Source organism: Strigops habroptila, chromosome 4, assembly GCF_004027225.2.
Source record: "Strigops habroptila isolate Jane chromosome 4, bStrHab1.2.pri, whole genome shotgun sequence".
Lineage (NCBI taxonomy): Eukaryota > Metazoa > Chordata > Aves > Psittaciformes > Psittacidae > Strigops > Strigops habroptila.
Genome location: NC_046358.1, coordinates 8,800,212 through 8,820,689, shown reverse-complemented (window position 1 = coordinate 8,820,689; position 20,478 = coordinate 8,800,212). Strand labels below are relative to the sequence as shown.

Below are 20,478 nucleotides of genomic sequence, written 5' to 3'. Positions count from 1 at the left end.
GTTATTAAAGCAACGTAATTTCATTGCTGTTTGCAGAGTGGCTTGAGGCACCTTTATTAGAGGTAGAATTCAAACTTACAGTATTATTGATTAGTATTAGTTTTTAATGTGCCTGTGAAAGTTTGCATTTGAATGAGAAGCCTGGTGCTGGAGTGAATGGAAATATGGCAATGGATGGGAAGAGTATTACAAATAGAGACAGTGAGACTAGAGACTAAACCTTGCATAAAATGGAAAGGACAGCACATGGAAAATAGAAGTTGAAATAATGGAACAAATTGTTCTTGGAGATCCTGAGTGCTGTTTCCATTCAAGGGTTTACATTCTTTTTCCCCCAAAATAACAACCTCACAGAAGTGTCAGAAAAAGAGTTTACTTGAGTTGAAATGGTTTGCTTTCTGTCATCATTCTCACAACAGTTAGTTAGTCAACAGTTTTAGGGTTGGAGCTTCTTTTATGTGTCTGACAAATGATTATGCATAAGAATTTAATTCCAATTGCACCGCATCAGTTCAGATCATTGGAACTTATGGCGCTACAGGGAGCAGAATTTCTGTCCTCTCTGCATCTTCCCAAACCCAGATGGTGATCAAACTCAGTGAAAGACTGAATAGATGAAGAGGTAAATGAGGGACTGTATGGTAGAGTGTATTCCCTGTGTAGAACTAAGAGGTGAACAGAGAGCAACTCTACACTCTGCCTTCCAGTGCAAGGTTTAGTGAATCTCAAATGTAACTAGCAGAAGACAAATTAGAAACAAAGATGTGCTTCTTCCAACAGCATGAATTAAGTTACTGCTTATTGCAGTAAAGTGTTTTGGATGCTAAAACCTTTCATGGGTTCAGAAAAGATCTGATGAACTTGGAAATGAAAACTCTGAAACACCATCTTTGGCTCAGAAAGTGTTTTGTGTCCCATGCTTGCTGTACCCTCAGAAAATACTCTGGGAAAGTGTGATTATGTGCCTTCTGTGTCCTTGTATTCTTCCCTAGACATCTGCTGCTGGCAGTAGTCAGAGGCAGGAGACTGGGCTAAGTGGACCTTTGGTCTACTGCAGCCTGTGTGCTCTTGAGATTTGCTGTCCATGCTATCTACTTTTCTACTGTCTAACCTATTTTTTTTCTGCTGCAAATTAAGTTGATATTTTTGGATTTGTCCCAACTTCAGATGCCTTTGCCAAAGTTCCATTTCAGTTTTTTAATACCTGTCTCCCATTTCAAACCTTGAAGGACCTCTGGTTAGGAGCTCAAGTTTCAGTCACCGTTGCTTGAAGCTGTCTTCGACTACGGCTATAATGTTCTACATGCTCTGGGCAAGTCCTGTTGTTGATTCGAACCTCTGTACCTTGGAAGTTCACAGTACGGATGTGTTTTAGGGGCAGACTGGTCAGTCCTAGGTGAGCTACACATCTCCTTTGCTTTTGTGGGTTGTGCTTCTAGATTTGATATTGCCTGAGCCGATGCGATCCTTGTGGAATAACCTGGGAACAAGAGAGTCTCCATGGCACTGTAGAGAGCCCCTCTGAAGCCAGCTCAAACTGAAGATAAAGTAATAGCTTGTGCTGTTCCGGTGGCCATATCTTGTTGTATGTTTATTTGGCTGCTGTAGTGCCACCTTCCTTCATCATAGCCAAGCACCAAGCCATTTCCCACATCTCATGTCATTTGGCAGTTCATAAGGGCCCACTTAACATGACTGTCTCCTACCCACTGCTGCTAGGAATGTTGACATCAGTGCTGAGCTGGTCTTGGCGTGAGGGTCAGTATGGGCTCTTTGTGGTTTTTTGTCTTCTCTTTGTGCCTGACTTCTCCAGTGCTGTTGATCTACTGCTGGAAATTACAATCCTCCTTGGATATACTGAGGTATCTCTGGCATGAACTATAATGTGATGGTCTTTCCTCCTTGCCACTTTCAGGGATTGTTGCATTGTGTGGCAGGATAGCTGTACATTCCCCTCATAGAGGAGGCCAAAGCCTGTCAGGGTTTGGTAGACCTCCTGCACCATGTGGACTCACTCAGATTCCATCTTCCTGTCAACTGGGCTCTTTTGGAGTCATCTTGTTTGGTGTAGCAGTTACTGGCCTCATTTCACACATTGGCAAAAGGAGAGCTACTGTCATCAGGTATTTAAGGAGATGGAACACCTGTGCATGCATGGCCAGTGCCCTCTCTTTATCACTATACTGCAGATTTAGAGTTACATGCCGTTAAAATAAGGATGCTAAGAGATGAGATATTACAGATTAAAAAAAAAGAAGAAGATTATTCCTTTGTTCTGCTTAGCAAACTGTCAGGACTACTTCATCATGGTTTTGTGCTGTGCTTTATCAGTTGGCAAATCAAGCGAGTGGTCAGCTTTTGTTAGGGAGGTCCAGATCGCTCCATGCTTGGTGCTGCAGCCTGGGCACACTACAGTGAGTGCAGTGGTGTAGTCTGCCAGCTGGGCTGCTTGTCTGCCGCTGGCAGCCTTGTTGATCATTTGAACAATATGAGTGCAAACAGCATTTTGCTATTCGCATGTTATCGATCTGATCATCTCACCAAAGTTCTTCTGCCCTTTTTTTTTTAATTTAAAAAAAAGTTAAGTGTTATTCCCATTTATATTTAGGTTTATGCTGAACTTTACTTGATTACTTAAGCATTCAATGAGTTGTATATGTGCCCTTGCATCATTCTTGCACAGTCCTTAGCAGCAGCTCTCCCCCTCTATAAATCATTGTATATATACTGCCAGAAGCTGTGTTGGCTTAGGAAGAAACTCTTCAAAACAGTGTATTGTTTGCTTTCTTGCCTTCTGTAGTTGTGTGCCTTGGTTGGGCATTTATGTTTTTCCTTGCTGAGAAAATTGATTTATGAAATCATAGAAATAGGTAGTACTAGAGGAAAAGGCAATAGTTTGGACTGTCTTAACGGATTAATTTATGTTATTCCTTGGAATATGGTGGTGGTGATGGTAGGCTGTTAGTATTCTAAGTTTATCCTAAGAAGGTAACTGACTATTCCAACATTTAGAGTGGGAACAAAGATTTTTATTTTGCTGCTAATCCAGACTGTGAATAGTTTGATATTATATTACTGTGTCACTGTTTTAAATATCTTAATTGTTTGACTTCAAGCTGTCTTTGTATCAGTGTTCAAAACCACACTTCGCTATCACTTAACTTTTCTGCAATGAAAATTTTACAAGGATCTTGAAAAAGAATTGTTGTAACACTGTATAATTTAGGTAACTGCAGAAATGACTTCCCATTTGTGTGTTTCTTTTGAAGAAGACTTATGACAGGTAAAACAAATTCTTATAATAGCAAAAGCCCCTGCTTTTAGTTCCATTTATGTTTGTTGTAAATACCACAACAGTTAAATCTAAGACACGGAACTACAGCTTTTTCTTTTCTTTTTCTTTTTATTTCCTTTTTTTAAATAAATGACACTTTTAGTGTTTTAAAATTAATTTTGGAGTAATTAATAAGGTTTCACAAACCTCTTTTTGATTTGTAACTCACTCTGAGTTGTGGAAAAAAGTAGAGTGTTGTTTGGAATGAAGTTAACCTCTCCATAGGGTTAGGTTTCCACATTAGTGTTAAAGGCTCTGCACTTGGGGTTGTAGTTCAACAGGCAGCTTGAGTTGAAAGCACCATGGTAGCCCAGCCTTTCCCTGTCCCCCACAGCTAACTTCCTTTCTTTCTCTTATTCTGACATAAGTCTTTGTGCAATTGTGTGACAGATCAAATTAGGAAATAGTCACGCGGCTCAAAAATACCATGGCAAAACTATCATGGCTTAGCCAAAGGTTTTGTTTTATGATTCATTTCTAATTCTCCCTGTCCAAAATCTTCTGATTTTCTGTAGGTAATAAATTACATTCTGTGTTTCTCATTGGAGCCACAACCCCACAGGCCTTCCCTGTCACGCACATACCCAAGTGCCTTTCTTTATGGCAAGATATTGAGTACCTTTTATCCCAGTTGGTCTGATCAAGAAACATAATGAAGTTGATTTCAGTGCAATTTAATTTTAAAGTTGCTTGTTCTATTTTGGACTTGAAGAAATGTTTGTGTGTTTAAAACTTGTAGGGCTTTACCACCTGTATCAGTTGGTATAGTAAAAGATAATATAATCCTTTGATAAACTCTACCTTATTTGGGTTTTTTTAGTATTTTGGTGCTGAAATCTCTTCCAAACTGTGTGGTAGCTTGAAATACGTGTTTTAAAATAAAACTGTTATCTTGAAACTAAATGTTATATTTTTAACTCTGTCTTCAAACTGAGAAAATATTGCCACTTTTGGAATAACAACATAGCTGTAAGTGCAGAAGTTACCAGAAGGAAATCCAGATTCTTTGGCAATAGCACACGAGACAGTTGGGAGCTTTTCACACCTGGAATCTCCAAGTGGTGATGAGTATTTTGGCACCCAAGAGCTTGAGACAGGAAAACGTAAAATGGCATTGGTGTTGAATTTTTGAAAAGATTTTCTTCACAACCAGTATTTGGGAATTTCAGTCAAGGTCTTAAATTTAGTTTTCTCACTGACATGAGGAATTTTCAGGATTCCAGCTTCTACTGAATGTATGTAGAAAATATTCAGGTTCCAAGTGTAGGATGGCTTTCCAGTTTGGATGTTCAAACAGACACACTTAAAACATTTTTTGCCATAGAATTTACAATGTGAACATGCTGCTTAGCCTGAGAAAGTGGACTTTACCATACACGTGGTAGAATTAGGACCTTTGAACGTTTCTTGCCCTGATTTTCTCTTTATGCTGACTTGTTAAACTTTTCTTTGAATGTTTAAGTTCTCCTGCTCAGAGGTTGAAAGCACAGAAATAGAAAGCAACTTTGGTAGATTCCAGTTAATTTACAGTTTCTTAAATGAACTGAAGGCGAGCAGATAGAGCTCCTAGTAAGCATAGAGAATTTCTAAGAGGAAGAGTTTGCTGTTATTCCACCAGGGAGGCAACAGATCACGTATTTTTCCTTTCAGTAGAACAGAAGTAATCTTTTGTCCTTACTTGCTTTGTCCTGACACTTAGAGTACCTCCATTCAGCAAAAATTCTCTGTGCTACTTTCTCAGCCTTAGATCTGGATTTAAACATCTACAAAGAGTGGTAAGCAGAGATTGGCTTCAGTTAGGGCCATCTCTAAATAAATGATATACACACAATTACGCAAACCAGTGTAATTGGTTTGTGTAATTGGTACACAAACCACCACACAAATTACATAAACCAGTTTTCTTTGCTTGCTAGGCTAGAATCAGCTTTTACAAATGGGACTTCTTTTCCTGGAAGTTTTGTACTATTGTTTTCTAATAGCATATAATCTTTTAGCATACTTGCTTGGGGTAAATCAAAGAAATCCTTTGTGGGGATGATATGTAGCTAAAAGTTAAGTGGATAGAAGAGTTTAAATAATGGATGCTGTTTGTACAATATTAAATTCTGGGTATAAGCAGTAACCTTCTTTTACCTGTTCTTATGCTGTGATCAATTTACAGGCAAAGGCTTATGTTGTGGAACAGCCTGTACTCTTCATGTTGTCCTAGTTATTCCATGACCTGTCACCTGGAAAAAAATTGGCAGAGGACTAATTACCTTTAATGGTGATAATTCTGTTATCTTACATACTTCCTTTGATCCGATGAGGAAACTGATGAGTTAATGAATATAGAATCTTATGAGACATATTGCAATTAAAATGGCTGTTATTTTTTTAGGAGAATTATAAAGAAGTGTTTGTTGTGCAGAATGTAACCATACTGCCACCTATGAAACTGCATGGCTAAAGGATTCATCTGTTGAATGAGTAAGGGAAAGTTTGCACCTTAACTGTATGTCATTAACTGTTCATCTGCTTCAGTGGGATACAGAACATACTGGAGCTTTCTGAAATTGTTTAGCAGCATTGTAGGCTGTTAAACTGCTATGCTGAAAGCAACATATGGCTATATTTCAGTAATACAAATGGAACTGTGTGTACTTTATTGAGTATTTTATTCATCTGTGGAATTTAGATGGGCCAAACAACCTGAATTCAAGTCCTTCAAAATTCAGGGAGGTTTCAGTTTCAATTTTGACCTGAGCACCACCTCCAGTGAAAGCATATTTATGTCTGTCCAAAAGTCCTTTAAGTGCAGCCCTCTCCAACAGTGTCCTTTTTTTCCCCACATGCATTTGGAGAAGATATTCATAACCTAAATTGCACCTACCGAAATACGTGCTTTCTGTTATTAGGTAAGGAATATAAAGATATTTATTGACTGCAGTATATTAATAACTAACAGATTTTCAGTTATACAGTCTTAAGGTCATTAGAGAACACATCAGAGCAATGAAACCTAGTCTAGATCAGATTGTGAATGAAGGCTTTAAAGAAACCATATTTAGCAGCAGTGCCTGAGTGTAAGCATGGAGATGTACAAACATTTGATAGAGTTGTGATTAAGCAAAATTATAAAACAGCTTCAGACTTAAGTTAGGGAAATAAGACTGCTATCACAAAGAAATAAAAAGCTAATCTTTTCTCCCTATTAGGTATTGTTGTGATGGAGTGTAATTCAGTCTTGGTGTCTAACTCAGTGTTGCTGCCCATACCACGAGAATAATGTGGAGCAAGGAGAGGATTTTCAAAGCAAGGCCAAATAAAAGACTGGTGGAGTAGGAAGGAAGGCTTAAAGCTTGATTTATGAATTTACAAGAAGTTAGAAAAAATGGTGTTTATATGCTTAAATGAGGTGAAATTACTGGGAATGGAATTTGGTTTTCAAAACTGAAAGTCCTGTGGTAAGAACCTGAAATTAGATAGATTAAACCTTGAAACAAAGCAAGTCATGCTTACTGTGAGGGAAGGGACATACTGGAACATGTTATCAGTGAAGACAGGAGACTCTTCATCATTTGGACTCTTAAATATTAGCGTGTGCTGATTCACTGAAGGGGGTGAAGTTATGTGCCCTGGTCAGATAGAAGTTTGGGCTAATTTCAAGCTTTTTGGCCTTGAAATTTGGTGACTGAATCCTCCTGATACTTTACTTTGAAGAAAACAGAATTCTCCAAATTAACCTCAACATGTTCATAGAAGTTGCATTTTTCACGTAAGATAGTGCTTGTGTTCTGAATGCAGCTTGCATTCATTGTTCAGAATAGTGTTTGCAGCAATATTGCTTGCAGTGCAAGCAATAGAAGCTTGCAGATTATTAAGCTTCAGGAGGTGTTAAGTACCTTGCCTTCAGGGGCTCAGGAGAGAGCTTCTGCATCCCATGGACAACAGTTGGATGGGTCCTGGAGTTTTGGTGCTTTGAATACCAGTGACTGATGATATAGAATAGGTTTTGTTGCTTTGTAATGACATAGGATGATGAGAGATTTAACAAGGCATTATAAGATGATGAGAGATGTAACAAGGAATAGGATTGAGGAATTGTGTATAAATGAAGATTTTGTTACCTTGGCCGTGCAGCTGTTATAGTGATATGGTACTTCTATGCTAATTTTTAAAGTATGGGGTTGTTCTGTGAGTATGTGTATTGTACCATTGCATTCTGGACCAGTTACTGATGCTCTCTTATTACTTGATTCTCTCAAGAATCCATGAATGAATAGCTCTCAGGCATGTTTGACAGAGCTCTGACTATAAACTGTAATTTGAAATGTATTAAAAAAATAAAAATCAAAGCAGGTGTCAGATCAAGGCTGATAGCAGCATTAACAAAAACCTCTAAACCCACTGCTGTCATATCTTTGCTATAATAAAACGCCTGCTTTTCCCACAGGTGATGAATTTTGCTCATGTTTGAAAGCTTTAGCAAAAATGATACTTGCCAATTTTAGGTTTTGCTCCAGTGAGGTGAATACTTTCTCCATTACTTTTTTTTAAGCAGATGTCAGAAAAAACCCTAAACATGGAAGTCCTCATATAGGTGCAAACAGATTACGTAGTGAAGACCAGCACCTACTTTGATGTAACTGGGGGTAGTGGAAGGGGAAGCAAAGCTTTGAGCAAGTGGAAAAATCACTATACGTGCCGTAAGCATGTAAATTTGGAAATAGACCTTTTTCCTTTCATTAGTGCCATTTCATTTTCTCTTTGACTTAGTCCCTGACTGTGTTATGATAATTCTGTGGAAAGGACCAGTAATTATGGTCAGTGGTGAGCACTGGTAGAATTTAAATTGGTTTAGTTCAACTTGATTAAGTTGCAGGGTGGATGCTGTTACTTGGAATACACAATATTAATTTGGTTTTCCTTCATTTGTTTGAATTAAACCCATTCAGGCTACCTATTCTGAATGAACAGTCTTTTACAGGGATGTAATTCACTCTAATTTGGTATAAATTTAGACCTTCATCTAGTCCAGATTAGTTTTCTCCAAGGGGTTCTGTTTTGTTTGGAGTTGGTTTAAATGTCAGGATGTACAACTGAACCAAGAAAGGCATAAATGAAATACAAAAAATAAATATGAAAAAAAAACCCAGTTACTGTCATGTCAAACAAATGTCTATCTTAAAAACCAGGTTGTTTAAACAGCAGGTTGTTTTTTAAAAAGCATAATTTAGTCCCAATAGTAAATCTGGCATTTGTCCAAATAGAAGGACAAAGTGTTAATTTAAATCAGAATGGTTGTACCAATTTTCACATACCATTTGTGTGTTGGTTCAGGGAGAAAAGAAGTTTTCACTTTTATCTGATGCTGTTTTGGAAATGATAGAAATAAACCTAAAGCAGATACACTTTTGAAGAGATGTGTTATTGCATATAAAAGTTTGTACAAAGTGTTACACTTGTATAATTATATCAGTGCAACAAATAAGCACAATTCTAAAAATACTTCAGACAGTTGAAATAAGCTTTTAATTGATTGTAGCAGTTGCTGATGAGAGCGATTACGGGTGGATTAATCTCCAAAAGGCAAATTTTTATATTACTGTATAAAATTCGATTTAGAGATGGTTGCCTAAAGTCAGAAAATTAAAAAAATCAGGCAGATAGAATTATCCAAGTTTTTTTTCCCCTTTTGCTGCCTGTACCCAGGCATAAACCAACAAAATTGTACTTTAGACATCTTTAATCATAAGTAATCCTAGTTATGTGAAATGCATTGTAAAATGTGTCTTTATGCAGTGCAATAAATAACATAATTCCAATTTAAGTATCTATTTTTAGTTTTGTTATATTGCTATTAATTATGTAACCAATTATTTAGTGTTTTATTAATTAGATTTTAAAAATTGTGATGAAATTTAAATGTAATTACGATTTACAGCAATTTGACACTGCCTGCAGAATATAACTCTGAAAATGTTTACGTTCATTAGTGCTGTTTTGAGAGAATGGGTTAAAATAATAAAGAATATCCTTGAATTTCCTTCTGTACTGGAAGTTGTTTGGCTACAATTCCAACGTAGTCATAGAATGATTTGGGTTGGAAGAGACCTTTAAAGATCATCTGGTTCCAACCCTGCTGCCATAAGCAGGGACACCTTCTACTACACCAGGTTGCTCAAAGCCCCATCCAGCTTGGCCTTGAACACTTCCAGGGATGGGGCATCCATAACGTCTTTGGACAACCTGTTCCAGTGTCTCACCACCCTCACAGGAAAGAATTTCTTCCTAATATCTAATCTAAATCTACCCTCTAACATAAGTCACTATAGAATACAAAAACTAGTTAAGGTGCAAGGTGAGAAACACAGCTGTTTCTGTGTTTTATGTTATTCTGTTAATCACTGAGATCCCATGTTCTGCTTTGTTTCTGCAGTCACTGGTTAAATGGAAGCCATTCCTGGGATCTGGATGGTTTCTACTGACACAGACTTTGCATAGCAGCTCCATCACGTCAGGAGGTTGCAATGAGTGGAGGAGGGGAGCAGCCTGACATCCTCAGTGTGGGAATCTTGGTCAAAGAAAGATGGAAGGTGGTGAGTATGCCTTCCTGCAATTCTTTTCCTTCTTTAAAACATGTTTTTAAAAATAAGTAATTTGTGCTTTGAAATGTCTTACAAAAATCTTGTGAGATGTGTTTTACTTAATGCGTATGGTAAAAGGACTTTAAAACCACTTGTTTCTCTTATCCTACTTTAAACAGAAGTTATAAGGTGGGTTTTTGTCTGGTAAGGACTGAGAAAAGCATTTAAATCCTGACTTAGTGCCTGTTAAGATCACAACTGAAAGAATCCTGTTGAATCCAATCAGCCAGTGATTGTCAGTCTGTTTTGGAAATCAAGTCAGGCATCCTCTTGAAACTAGTCAGATTGTGAGATTTGTTACTGCTTATAAGAAGATCTTGCAGGACCTTAGTGCTCTTCCAACTAGAAATTATTTTTGTTTGTTATATTTTATAGCATAGATTTATTCCTGGCTGATTTATATCCATTTGGCTGTGTGCCAGTATTGGTTTTACCATGAATAGCTCTGTCCCCTTTTGGTGTTCATATCCTTGATTTACATCTAGAGGGAAATAGTATACATTTGAAACTATTTTTGCTGGGAAAACCAGGCTGAGTTGTCAAAGTTCCTTTTCCATTCCCCTGATCATTTTTTGCTTGTGGATTTGTTTGAGATTTCCCCCCCCCCAAAAAAAGGGGGGGGGGGAGGGGGAGAAAAGGGGAAAAAAGCCACTTTATAATAGAACATTTTGGGTATCTCTGTGTGTTTAGTAGGCTGTGAATGAATACAGAATCACTATTTTTTGCACTGTCTTTGCTTTATAGTACTCCCATATTTCAGTATTTTATTTAAAATGGTAAGATAGAACATAGAAAATACAGATTCATCATTCATTTCAAATTCATATAGAAAAAGTAATTTCAAGTATCTTGTAACCTGTCCTTCATTTAAAAATGCAGGAAGCTGATACTAGCTTTGTGTAGGAAACCTTTACACTTGAGTAAATAGAACCTAAGTCACTATCTTTGGAGTGTAAATATTGTGTAAAATACCTGCCTATGTTGCATCTCAATGTTGCAATGAGGTAACAATTGAAAGCACAGTCTTGAATCAGATCAAATAGAATAAAGTAGCATTATAAAGAGATAACAGTATACTAATATATTGCTATCCACAAAACTACTCAGTTGTCTGCTATGTGCAAAAACAGTCCTATTTTCTTCAAGTTTATTTTCTTTCCTGTGTAATGAAGCCTGATGATCAGTTGTCTTTTGGAAAACTTCAAGAGCAGGCTGTTGTTCATCTCATATGATTATATGTTTTAAATTGTATGGTTTTCAAATCAAGTATTACAGGTAGATGAGTGCTAAATACTGTGTTTGGGTAACTCTTCAATTTCTGAATTTCTGTAGCAAACCTTAAGGATTTCTTGATGGCATCTAAGGGGATATACTTCTTTTTGAATTCAGGATTTCATAGGGCAGTCTGCCAGTGGAAGAAAGTAGCATGCAAATTATAGAAATTCTTTAGTGCTTGTCACATATGTGTTAACAGAATTAATACTGTTCTGTTAGGTTATGAAGTACTGAAGGTTTTTGCTAGCGTTCTTGAAGCAGTAGAGTACTTAAAATTTCCTTATATAGAAAGATGAGGTGATATAAAAGGAGTGGACTTTCAAGTTTTGGTGACAATGAGTACTGTCCCTACTTAGTAGTACTTTTGGTTGTTCCTTGTGGAACTGTGTCAGTGCCCTGCTTTCTTTTTCCTCCCATTGAAGAATGGCAGCTCTGTAGTATGATTGCATGAGATTATTTTCTTGTAGCCAGTTAAAAACAAAACAAAACCCAAAAAACGAACAAACAAGAAAACCAAAACACAATTTCTGGAAGTTATTTAAAGATTTACAGGTGAAATGCAGTTTTCAGAATTTTTGGTGCTTAGGACCTTGGTCTTTGTAATTGTGAAAACATATCTAGAATTTGTGGATACGAGCACTTTTAAAAACTATGCTCAATTAATTTTAACCTATATGCTCTGTAGGATGATTCTGTTTTGGGATGGAAGCATAGAAAACATTTTTTCCTCAGTGATACCCTCCCTGTCTACTAGTCTTTGTGTCTGTTAACATTTGCTTTAATCCTCTGTGGTGTCTTTTCTCATCCCTCTTTTTGGCTTTTGAAATATTTATTATATTCCTGACTTGGAGGGACTTGATTGTAATGATAATTGTTTTTAGATAGGTTTAAGAATGTCATTCAGTACGCAGTGTAAGCAAAAGTACCAAGATAAAGCATGTTGAAAATTATATGCTCTGGATTTGAGGCATGCAAAGTGTCAGAGTTGAAGAGAGAATGAGTTTGGGGTGTGAGATGATGAATGCAGAGAAAAGAAGCTTGAAACTAATGTACAATGTGTAAATGAGGGCAGTGCGGTCCTTTTCAAGGTAAAAGATGTTGAGCAGCTGCGGCAGGAGGCCAGCATGGTTTAACGGGCAGCTCCTGTCTGAACTCAAGAGCAAAATGCAAGTGAACAGAAGGTGGAAGTAGGGATGGGCTGCCCAAGATTAATATGGAGATGTTGCCTCTCTGTGTTGGGATGAAAAATGGGAAAGCCAGAGCTCAGCTGGAGTTTGAAACTGGTGAGGGATGTGAAAAGTAACAAGAAAGCTTTCAACAGGGGCATTGGCAGCAAATAGAAGACCAAGGAAAATGCGGGCTTATTCCTGAATGTGGTGCATGACCCAGTGACAAAGATGTGTCAAATATTTTTATCTACAGTCAAAGAGAGGTTCTTCATGTCTTTGTGCCTGGAATTATTGACCGATGTCATTATTGGATGTATGTTAATGATTCTGGTGTACTTTATCCGAGAATAGAAATTGATCTGGTTATTTTATTAGTGCAGTCATGTGTTGTGGTCATGTGTTTGTTTTTGTTTGGGGTTCTTTGTGTTTGTGGGTTTTGTGGGGGTTTTTTGGGGGGGTGTGGGGTTTTTTGGGGGGTTTTTGTTGTGGTTTTTTTTTTATTTTTGTCACAAAAGCAGGAAAAAAACCGCTTTCAGAGGCAGTTTTTCTCAGTCTGGCTGTTTTTCAAAGCTGGTAGATGAAGTTATATGATAAACCATTATAAGTTTGTATAGGGGTGAGGATGGCTGTGTCACCTCTTTTCTTTTCCCCTCTCGTCTTTTTCACCATGCATTCTCATTGTCTCTGTTGTGTTTGTACTATGCTGAAAATATATGTGCTTATGCTGAAAACTTCAGATCGATGTCTGTATTTAACTGTTGGAGCCTTGTTAACAGCTCAGAGCTCAGGCAAGATATTGACATTACCAGACCAAGAGGTGGAATGTAAAAGTGCAGGCTTAAAATGGCCAAATTATTCCTGAATCTACATCTTTGAGAGATACACATACAAACACACATACTTTTCTAAATTAAAAATAAAAAATAAAAAAAAAATCCTGTTAAAACTTGCTATTTTCCAATGTTTAGGTGACAGATCCCATTCCTTTCTGTAAGGGCTAACACTCTATACATTAAATACATCTGAATGTAACCAAGTTATACTGAGTATTCCGTCGAACTTGTAAGATTTGTTTCTCGTGGTTTGTCATTATTTTGGAGTTAACCCTAGATTCTTGCCTTAGTGGTACCTTAAGCAAGTCATGTCCAAAGACACAAACTACTTATTCAGAATTTGTGAGTCTCTGTTCTCAAAGTTGTTAGGTTCTTGCAATGTGTAGGTCAAAGAGTAAAAGGCTTAAGCCTGTGTTGGTAGTATGCATGTTACGCAGCTTCAAAGAAGACAGCCTGTGGAGAAGAGGTTGCATTTGCTAACAACTGGTGTGGGTGTTAGAAAGAAATGAACATGTGAATTTGCAGTCAGCAGGTGTACCAGTAGAAGCAGGTATTTAGGTGGGTTAGTTCTGTAGGTCTGAACACATGATGTGCTGTCTATCCTATGCACCTTTTTAAAATTGGCAATGAATTGGCCGGAAGTGAGTAATGTAGATAATACTGTGTGTCTTGGATCATATTTTCCTCATCTTAAGAATATTGAAATAGCAGTTGCAATAGTGATGGTGAAAGATCTTCAGGACAGAGGGTGCATGATGGAATACTGAGTATTGTTGTAATCATGTATAATAAAGATTTCATGTGATATGACTTGAAAAAAGCAAGTAAACAAGGTGAGTATTTTATCTGTTACCTTCTTTTCTTAGGAGTGTAGGCTGTTTTAAAAATTGTTTTTTCCTTCTCAGTCAGATGGCTGATTGTCTGGATTAGGAGACATTAAGTTTATTTTCAGAATCTGAAGATAGGTCAGTGTATTGTGGATCTCTAGGTCCTTGAAATGTTTAGATGACATTTAATACAGTGTAGTCATATAACGTTAGCAACTGTATGTTTTCAAATGACAGTTACAAAACCATGTCAGTTCTTTCAATGTAAAATATAGTAAAAATACAATATTGTGTGTTTCTTTAGGTTAAGTTTTTTTTTTCTCTTCTATCAGCTTCAGAATGGTAGCTACAAGGGAGATCACCATATGAAAGCAGTACATGAAATAACATTGACATTTTTGATACTGAAAACCAACAAGTCTCTGTTCCCTCGGAACATTTAAAGCAGAGTGAATAATATTAATATTTGCTCTAAATGTAGAGCAAACTGATTAATACTCCAGGACCATTCGTTTTACCTCTTCCTGACACAGATGAAACATTGAGTAGTGCAAGTTCCTTTCATATATCTGTTAATAAGAATAGTATTGGTGAACCGTAAGTAAATGTGAGTAATATTTGAAATATATATTCAAAGATAATCTTAACCATTTCTTGTAAGTTATGATTTAGCTGTTGTGTAAGTTACTGCATAGAATAGAAAATGCTGTTTCTTTTCAGTAAGTCCAAGAACTTTTGTACCTGTAATATTCAGTCTGTGTATTTCTGAAAAAAGAAGAAGATGGCATATTTTGAGAACATCACTGTGCATTTATATTTAAAGGTCTCTGGGTAGTATGTGACTATTTGAGGAAAGACTTTATTCAGCATGCTGACTTTGGCCAGAGTCGTGATGGGAATGCTATTGTATTAAATAGAAGTAGTATAGTGTAGGTGGAGATCAGGTGTATTAACGTGTTTTCCTAGGATTCTCTTCCAAACTGTGGTTAACCACTCCATTCTAGATAATTCAGTAGCTCTTTTATGTACTGAAGGTATCATTATGTTATTGTGTATTTGCAGTAGGACAGGCAGTACAAAGCAGTGTTGCTGTTTTTTGTTTCCTTTCTTTTCTTCTCCCCTCTTTAAATTCTGGTTTTTGTTCTTTCTTTTTTCCCCAATGTAGCTGAGGAAAATAGGAGGTGGAGGATTTGGAGAAATTTACGATGCACTGGACTTGCTTACTCGGGAAAATGTTGCACTGAAGGTCGAATCAGCCCAGCAGCCAAAGCAAGTGCTGAAAATGGAAGTAGCCGTGTTGAAGAAATTGCAAGGTAGGGCTGTACCCTGGATATGCCAGAAGTAATGTCAGTGTTGGAAAATCATTATAATCTCTATTTAGTCACAGTTTGAGTAAATATTCCCATATTCTGCAGGTTATTGCTAGATGGTTAGTTAAAGTGGAATGAAAGCTCTTTTAGCTTCTAAAAGTTTTGCTACTATAAACCTTTTATCTGAAACTGGATGACACGAAAATAAAAAGAACAACAAAAACATTAAATAGCTGCAAAACCTATGCTGAACTGTAGTTTATTCTGGATCCATATCTTCTCCTTATGTTGTTTGCTCTAGACTTCATTGATGTTGTTAGCTTTTTATTTCCCCTTCTAAGATGGTATCTTTTTTTTCTGTACTATCTAGCATTGAATATTTGTGGGCCCTTTGCGTAGCATCCAGGATAAAAATTTTTAAATACTTTAACTTGTAGAAAAAAGTATTATTGGTATGTAGAGTCCTGAAATACTTTTAGAGTTCAGGTCATTCAGAATCACAGCTTTGAATAGTGACTTTTGATGTATCTTTAAATACTTTACTGTCTGAAGCTACCAATATAGAGAAATATGTAATGGCTTCTCTTCATTGCTTTTCACAACATAGGATTATAAAAAGAATGTTTAAAGGGTAACTTTCTTTCTTTAAAAAATTTATTTTGAATCTGGAAGATTTTGACTAGTACATCCGTCCCTGTCAGCAGCCCCATTTTCCTAAACTCTAAGTTTGAATAAAACAAAATCTGCATGACATATGGTGCTGCCTAATCTGCTGCAAAGGTCACATTGCAGCAGCAATTGACAGCCCCTATAGATTTAAGAGGGCAAGCATGTCACATGTTATGTTATTAACAAACTGTTCCTATGTTTATATCTTTTTAAAGAATTTCACTTATTATGTAGTAGAGCAAGGAGATTCAGGGACTGAATATTTGCTTTCTTTGAATTTTAGAGTTTCCAGTCTAGAGATGAATAGTGAATTTCAATTTTATCAATTGTAAATTTAGAAACCATTTGTCGAGGCTTTTGAACGAAATTATCTTAGATAGTGAGTTTTGAAGAAACAAATATTCTGATATTGTGTTTTTAAATGTTCAGAATTAATTTTTCAAGGTGTTGGGTTGGTTGGTTTTTTTGTGCACACATGACATTGGTTCTATTTTTAGCAAAACCCAGTCTTTAAAATGGTATAAATGAAGCAGCCAAAGTAATAATAAAAATAGTAATATTTGAAATGAAATATTGGAATTTGGTAGCACTACAATGCCAGTATGTTTGTAAAAACAGCCTTATATGTGACTAGATAGCTGCAGTAGAACTTTGTACTGTGAATTCATGTGTAGTGAAATTTAAGATATTACAAAAAATGCTTTTTTCTTAGTAAAAACTTTTTTACCTTTTGAAATATTTTTGGAAAACAATATTTGCTGAAATTATAAAAAATTGATTTGTGAATAATTGCCATAAGGCCTTACAGAAATTATCATTTTCTTATCAGTCTTCCTTTGGGAGGATAATTCCATAAACAACCTAAGTCTTCCTGCAGTGGTCCTATTGAATCATGGGAAATGCTGTCTAGATGAAAAGGACAGAATCATGAAACACCTGAACAACAGATCCACTGAGGCAAATAATCCAATTAATATATAATCCAAATAAAGACCTTTCAGTTATTTGTTTTCTCAATAGTATTTCTCTGAGAAAACAGTAAATGGAAGGGTTTTTTATATGACTGAAACTCTGATTTTCTATGAGATCTTTAGAAGGAGCTCTTTTGACAACCTTCCTTATCAGAAATCAATCTAAATATTATTCCTTAATTTTTATCTTTTTTTCTTTATTGTTTTGCATGGTTTAAAGAGGACACCCCCTCCCCCCCCATTAAAATAAAAAGTCAGTGATTCCATGACGATGACACTAGAGGTGACCTTTAATCATTGCTGCACAAGTTCCACATTACAGTGCAACTGCTCTGGTTTTAGATAGGGAATATTCTAGATAATCATGAAAATGACTGTAGTAAGAGGTGAGTCAAGGGTGAATCTTTTCATATATTGAGATTTATAGTTTGCACAGATACGTAACTTTGTTTTTACATGCATACATTTTTATCCATACTTAAAGGATTTTTATTAAATAATATTGTGGTAGAGACCATTTTATGTTTTACCTAAAATCTTGGCTTCTAGGAGCCATTTCCATTAATTTTTCTACCTTCCCAAGTTTTCAGTATGCAAGAGCTACAAATTTTAAGCAGAGAGATTAATCAAGAAAAATAGACAAAAACGGGGAGTAGAAAACATCTTTATTATTGCTTCTTGAAAAATATTTTTTATTGAATGCTTCATTTACCATGTAGACGTTTTTCTTATTTTTGACAAGTTTTTTTTTCCTTGCAGATTCAGAGCAGGTGAAATTGTAAACAGCTCTTTTAGGCTATTTTTGTAACAACCTTCTAATAGCATACATCCTCTGAGACCAACTTTTATCTTGTTCTTCTATCCCTCTTTGGCGTATGTGTGTATATATATATGTATGTATATAATTATTACCCTTTTCTCAAAGGACTTCTATTCTCTTACTTTCAAGGTGTTCTAGTTACCTTGGACATAAATCAGAGGAAGGAAAGTAACTGTCATGAAAATCTTTTTTCTTGCAAATATTTGGAAAGTCTGATCTACAGATAGTGTGCAATGAGAGTTGGGGAGCTGTCAGTGTAATTCAGAGCTCTCTTGATGTGTGGATCTGATTTTTTTGGTGTATTTATTATCACATACAATTTCTGGGAAAATTATGAGGAAACAGGATTTTAGGGAAGAATTAAATAAACAGGTCTAATATGTCTCAAACCAGCAAAACAGTTTTTCCAGTCTTTACTAGAGCTAGGCACATTCTCAAGGTTGTAAACATGCTTTTGAGTGTTTCTGTATTAGATTTCTATTTCACAAACTGTGAAACTGAAATGCGAATAGCTGTTGGCAGAAGCACAGGGATGTACTGTTAGTATTATTTTTGCTTTCAGAAATGTTGAAAATGAAAACAGTGTGGTCATTCATTGTGGGGTTGAAATGAGTCATAACTTTGTAGAAATGCAGTACAGTGAATAATAAAAAACTTCAAAGAAGCTCTTTTAAGACCCAGACCTAACAAAACATGCTTAAATATGTGAGTAGTTGTAAGACTTCTCTCTTAATTAGGAAGGAGGAGTATGTTCACTGATATGGCCATTTTTATCACAGTTTAGTCATCAATTGTATCTTTGAATTCTTCATTTATTATTTTCCCCTGCCAATCATACTGACTCCTGATTATTGTTATTAGAATCCTGTTTAACTCTTTAAGGTCTGGTTTTGTCTTTTTTGGGTTTTTTTTTCTTTTTGTAAGAAATCTGCTGCAACAGATGGTTGTTTTGTTTAATCATGTTGTTAGGCCATCTGTTCCCACAGTCAGATGGGAGAAGACAGATTTATCGCATCTCACTCCGTGAGAGTGAGACTCACTCAGTTGGTTTCCGTCTCACACAACCTTACAGACTTCTCCCTCATTCATTTACAGCTCTCTAGCATAATTTAGTGATGGGTTGCATCTGCTGTAGGCTGAAAAGCTAGCTGTAGTGCTACACTGCAGCCTGGGGTGGAATGGCATGTAGGCTTCAAACCCTCCCTGGGAAGCTTTTCAAGGGCATAGTTGTTCTCTGCAGCCTATTGCCAACTTCTTCTCTCCCTGCTCGCCAGCCATGTGGCAGGTGTGAGAAAATACTGTTTTTTCACCCAGGGAAAAGGAACTGAAGGCATCTGCAAGGGTGTAGTAGGTATGTACACTGGAGTGTCAGAGGATCATAGAGTCATAGAATGGTTTGGGTTGGAAAGAACCTTAAGATCACCTAGTTCCAACCCCCCTGCCATGGGCAGGGACACTTTCCGCTAGACCAGGTTGCTCAAGGCCCTGTCCAGCCTGGCCTTGAACACTGCCAGGGATGGAGCATTGCAACTTCCTTGGGCAACCTGTTCCAGTGCCTCACCACCCTCACAGTAAAGAGCTTATTCCTTATATCCAACCTAAATCTCCTATGTTTAAGTTTGAAGCCATTGCCCCTTGTCCTGTCACTACAATCCCTGATGAAGAGTCCCCCTCCAGCATCCTTGTAGACCCCCTTCAGATATTGGAAGCCTGCTATGAGGTCTCCATGCAGCCTTCTCCAGGCAATTGGAATTAAGTGTGCAGGCCCTAATTCTGTTCCCTCCTGTGTCCTCTGATTTTTAGAAAAGTTATTTTCCAGAGAAGTTACCACACAACTGGAGTTGCTGCTCAGCTAAAATAGGGCTTCTCTGACCAAACCAAGTTTTTGACATTTACTGAATTTTTCAGATGAAATCCGGCTGATACATGTTTCTCTGAAGATGTTCCTTCAGCATAGCCACAGTGGCTGTAAAATGAATCATAAATATTTGAGATGAGACTTCATTAACGGGAAACTGCAGCAATGAATATACAAGATTTCATCTTGACAAATTTGCTGCAAATCTTTTTTCTTCATAAAATGATACTGTCTGTAATATTGCCTGTCTTATTAAAACAAATGGGTAGAAGGAAAAAGTGGAGGAAAATCAGTGATACTTACAGCTTAGCACTTACATATTTGCAAAAGTTGTACTGATTCCTTTTAAAATAATTCTTTTAACATAAATTTTGATGAATCCTGTACCATTTTCTTTGTTTTAATTATATGTTGCAGGGAGCTTTCTGAGGAAGCAATAAACAGGCAACTGTTCTTCTTGAAGTGAAGTGAGAATATTCAGAAGCTGTAGGGCCAAGTTTTTAGGGTTTTAATGGAGCTACGATTGCAGCAGTAACAAAAAGTCCCCCCAGATCTGTAGGTAGCAGTAATAGTGTTTTGAAAACAGTAATGGTTTTGGGGTTTTTTTTGTAATTTTAATTTGTTTTCTCCTATCTATGACATTCTGGTAATCCTAAGGGTAAAAGAAATTAATGAAAGAAACCTTAGGTGGCAGAAATTTACTCAGGTTTAGCGGCCACTTTCTGTTGGCTGTAGCTTCCATGGTGACAGAAATGCAGGTAAATGGCCTGAGGGACTTAA

At 36.7% G+C, this 20,478-nt stretch overlaps 1 protein-coding gene across 3 annotated transcripts in view; it reads left to right on the top strand.

Moving 5' to 3' along the window:
- Positions 1-20,478, top strand: part of TTBK2 (tau tubulin kinase 2) — a 95,524-nt gene that overhangs the window by 15,905 nt on the left and 59,141 nt on the right. For all 3 annotated transcript variants that reach the window (XM_030481450.1, XM_030481451.1, XM_030481449.1), the window contains exons 2-3: positions 9,759-9,918; positions 15,236-15,383. In XM_030481450.1, the coding sequence (XP_030337310.1) occupies positions 9,850-9,918; positions 15,236-15,383 (217 nt within the window). In that variant the 5' untranslated portion in view covers positions 9,759-9,849. The remainder of the gene's footprint in view (positions 1-9,758; positions 9,919-15,235; positions 15,384-20,478) is intronic.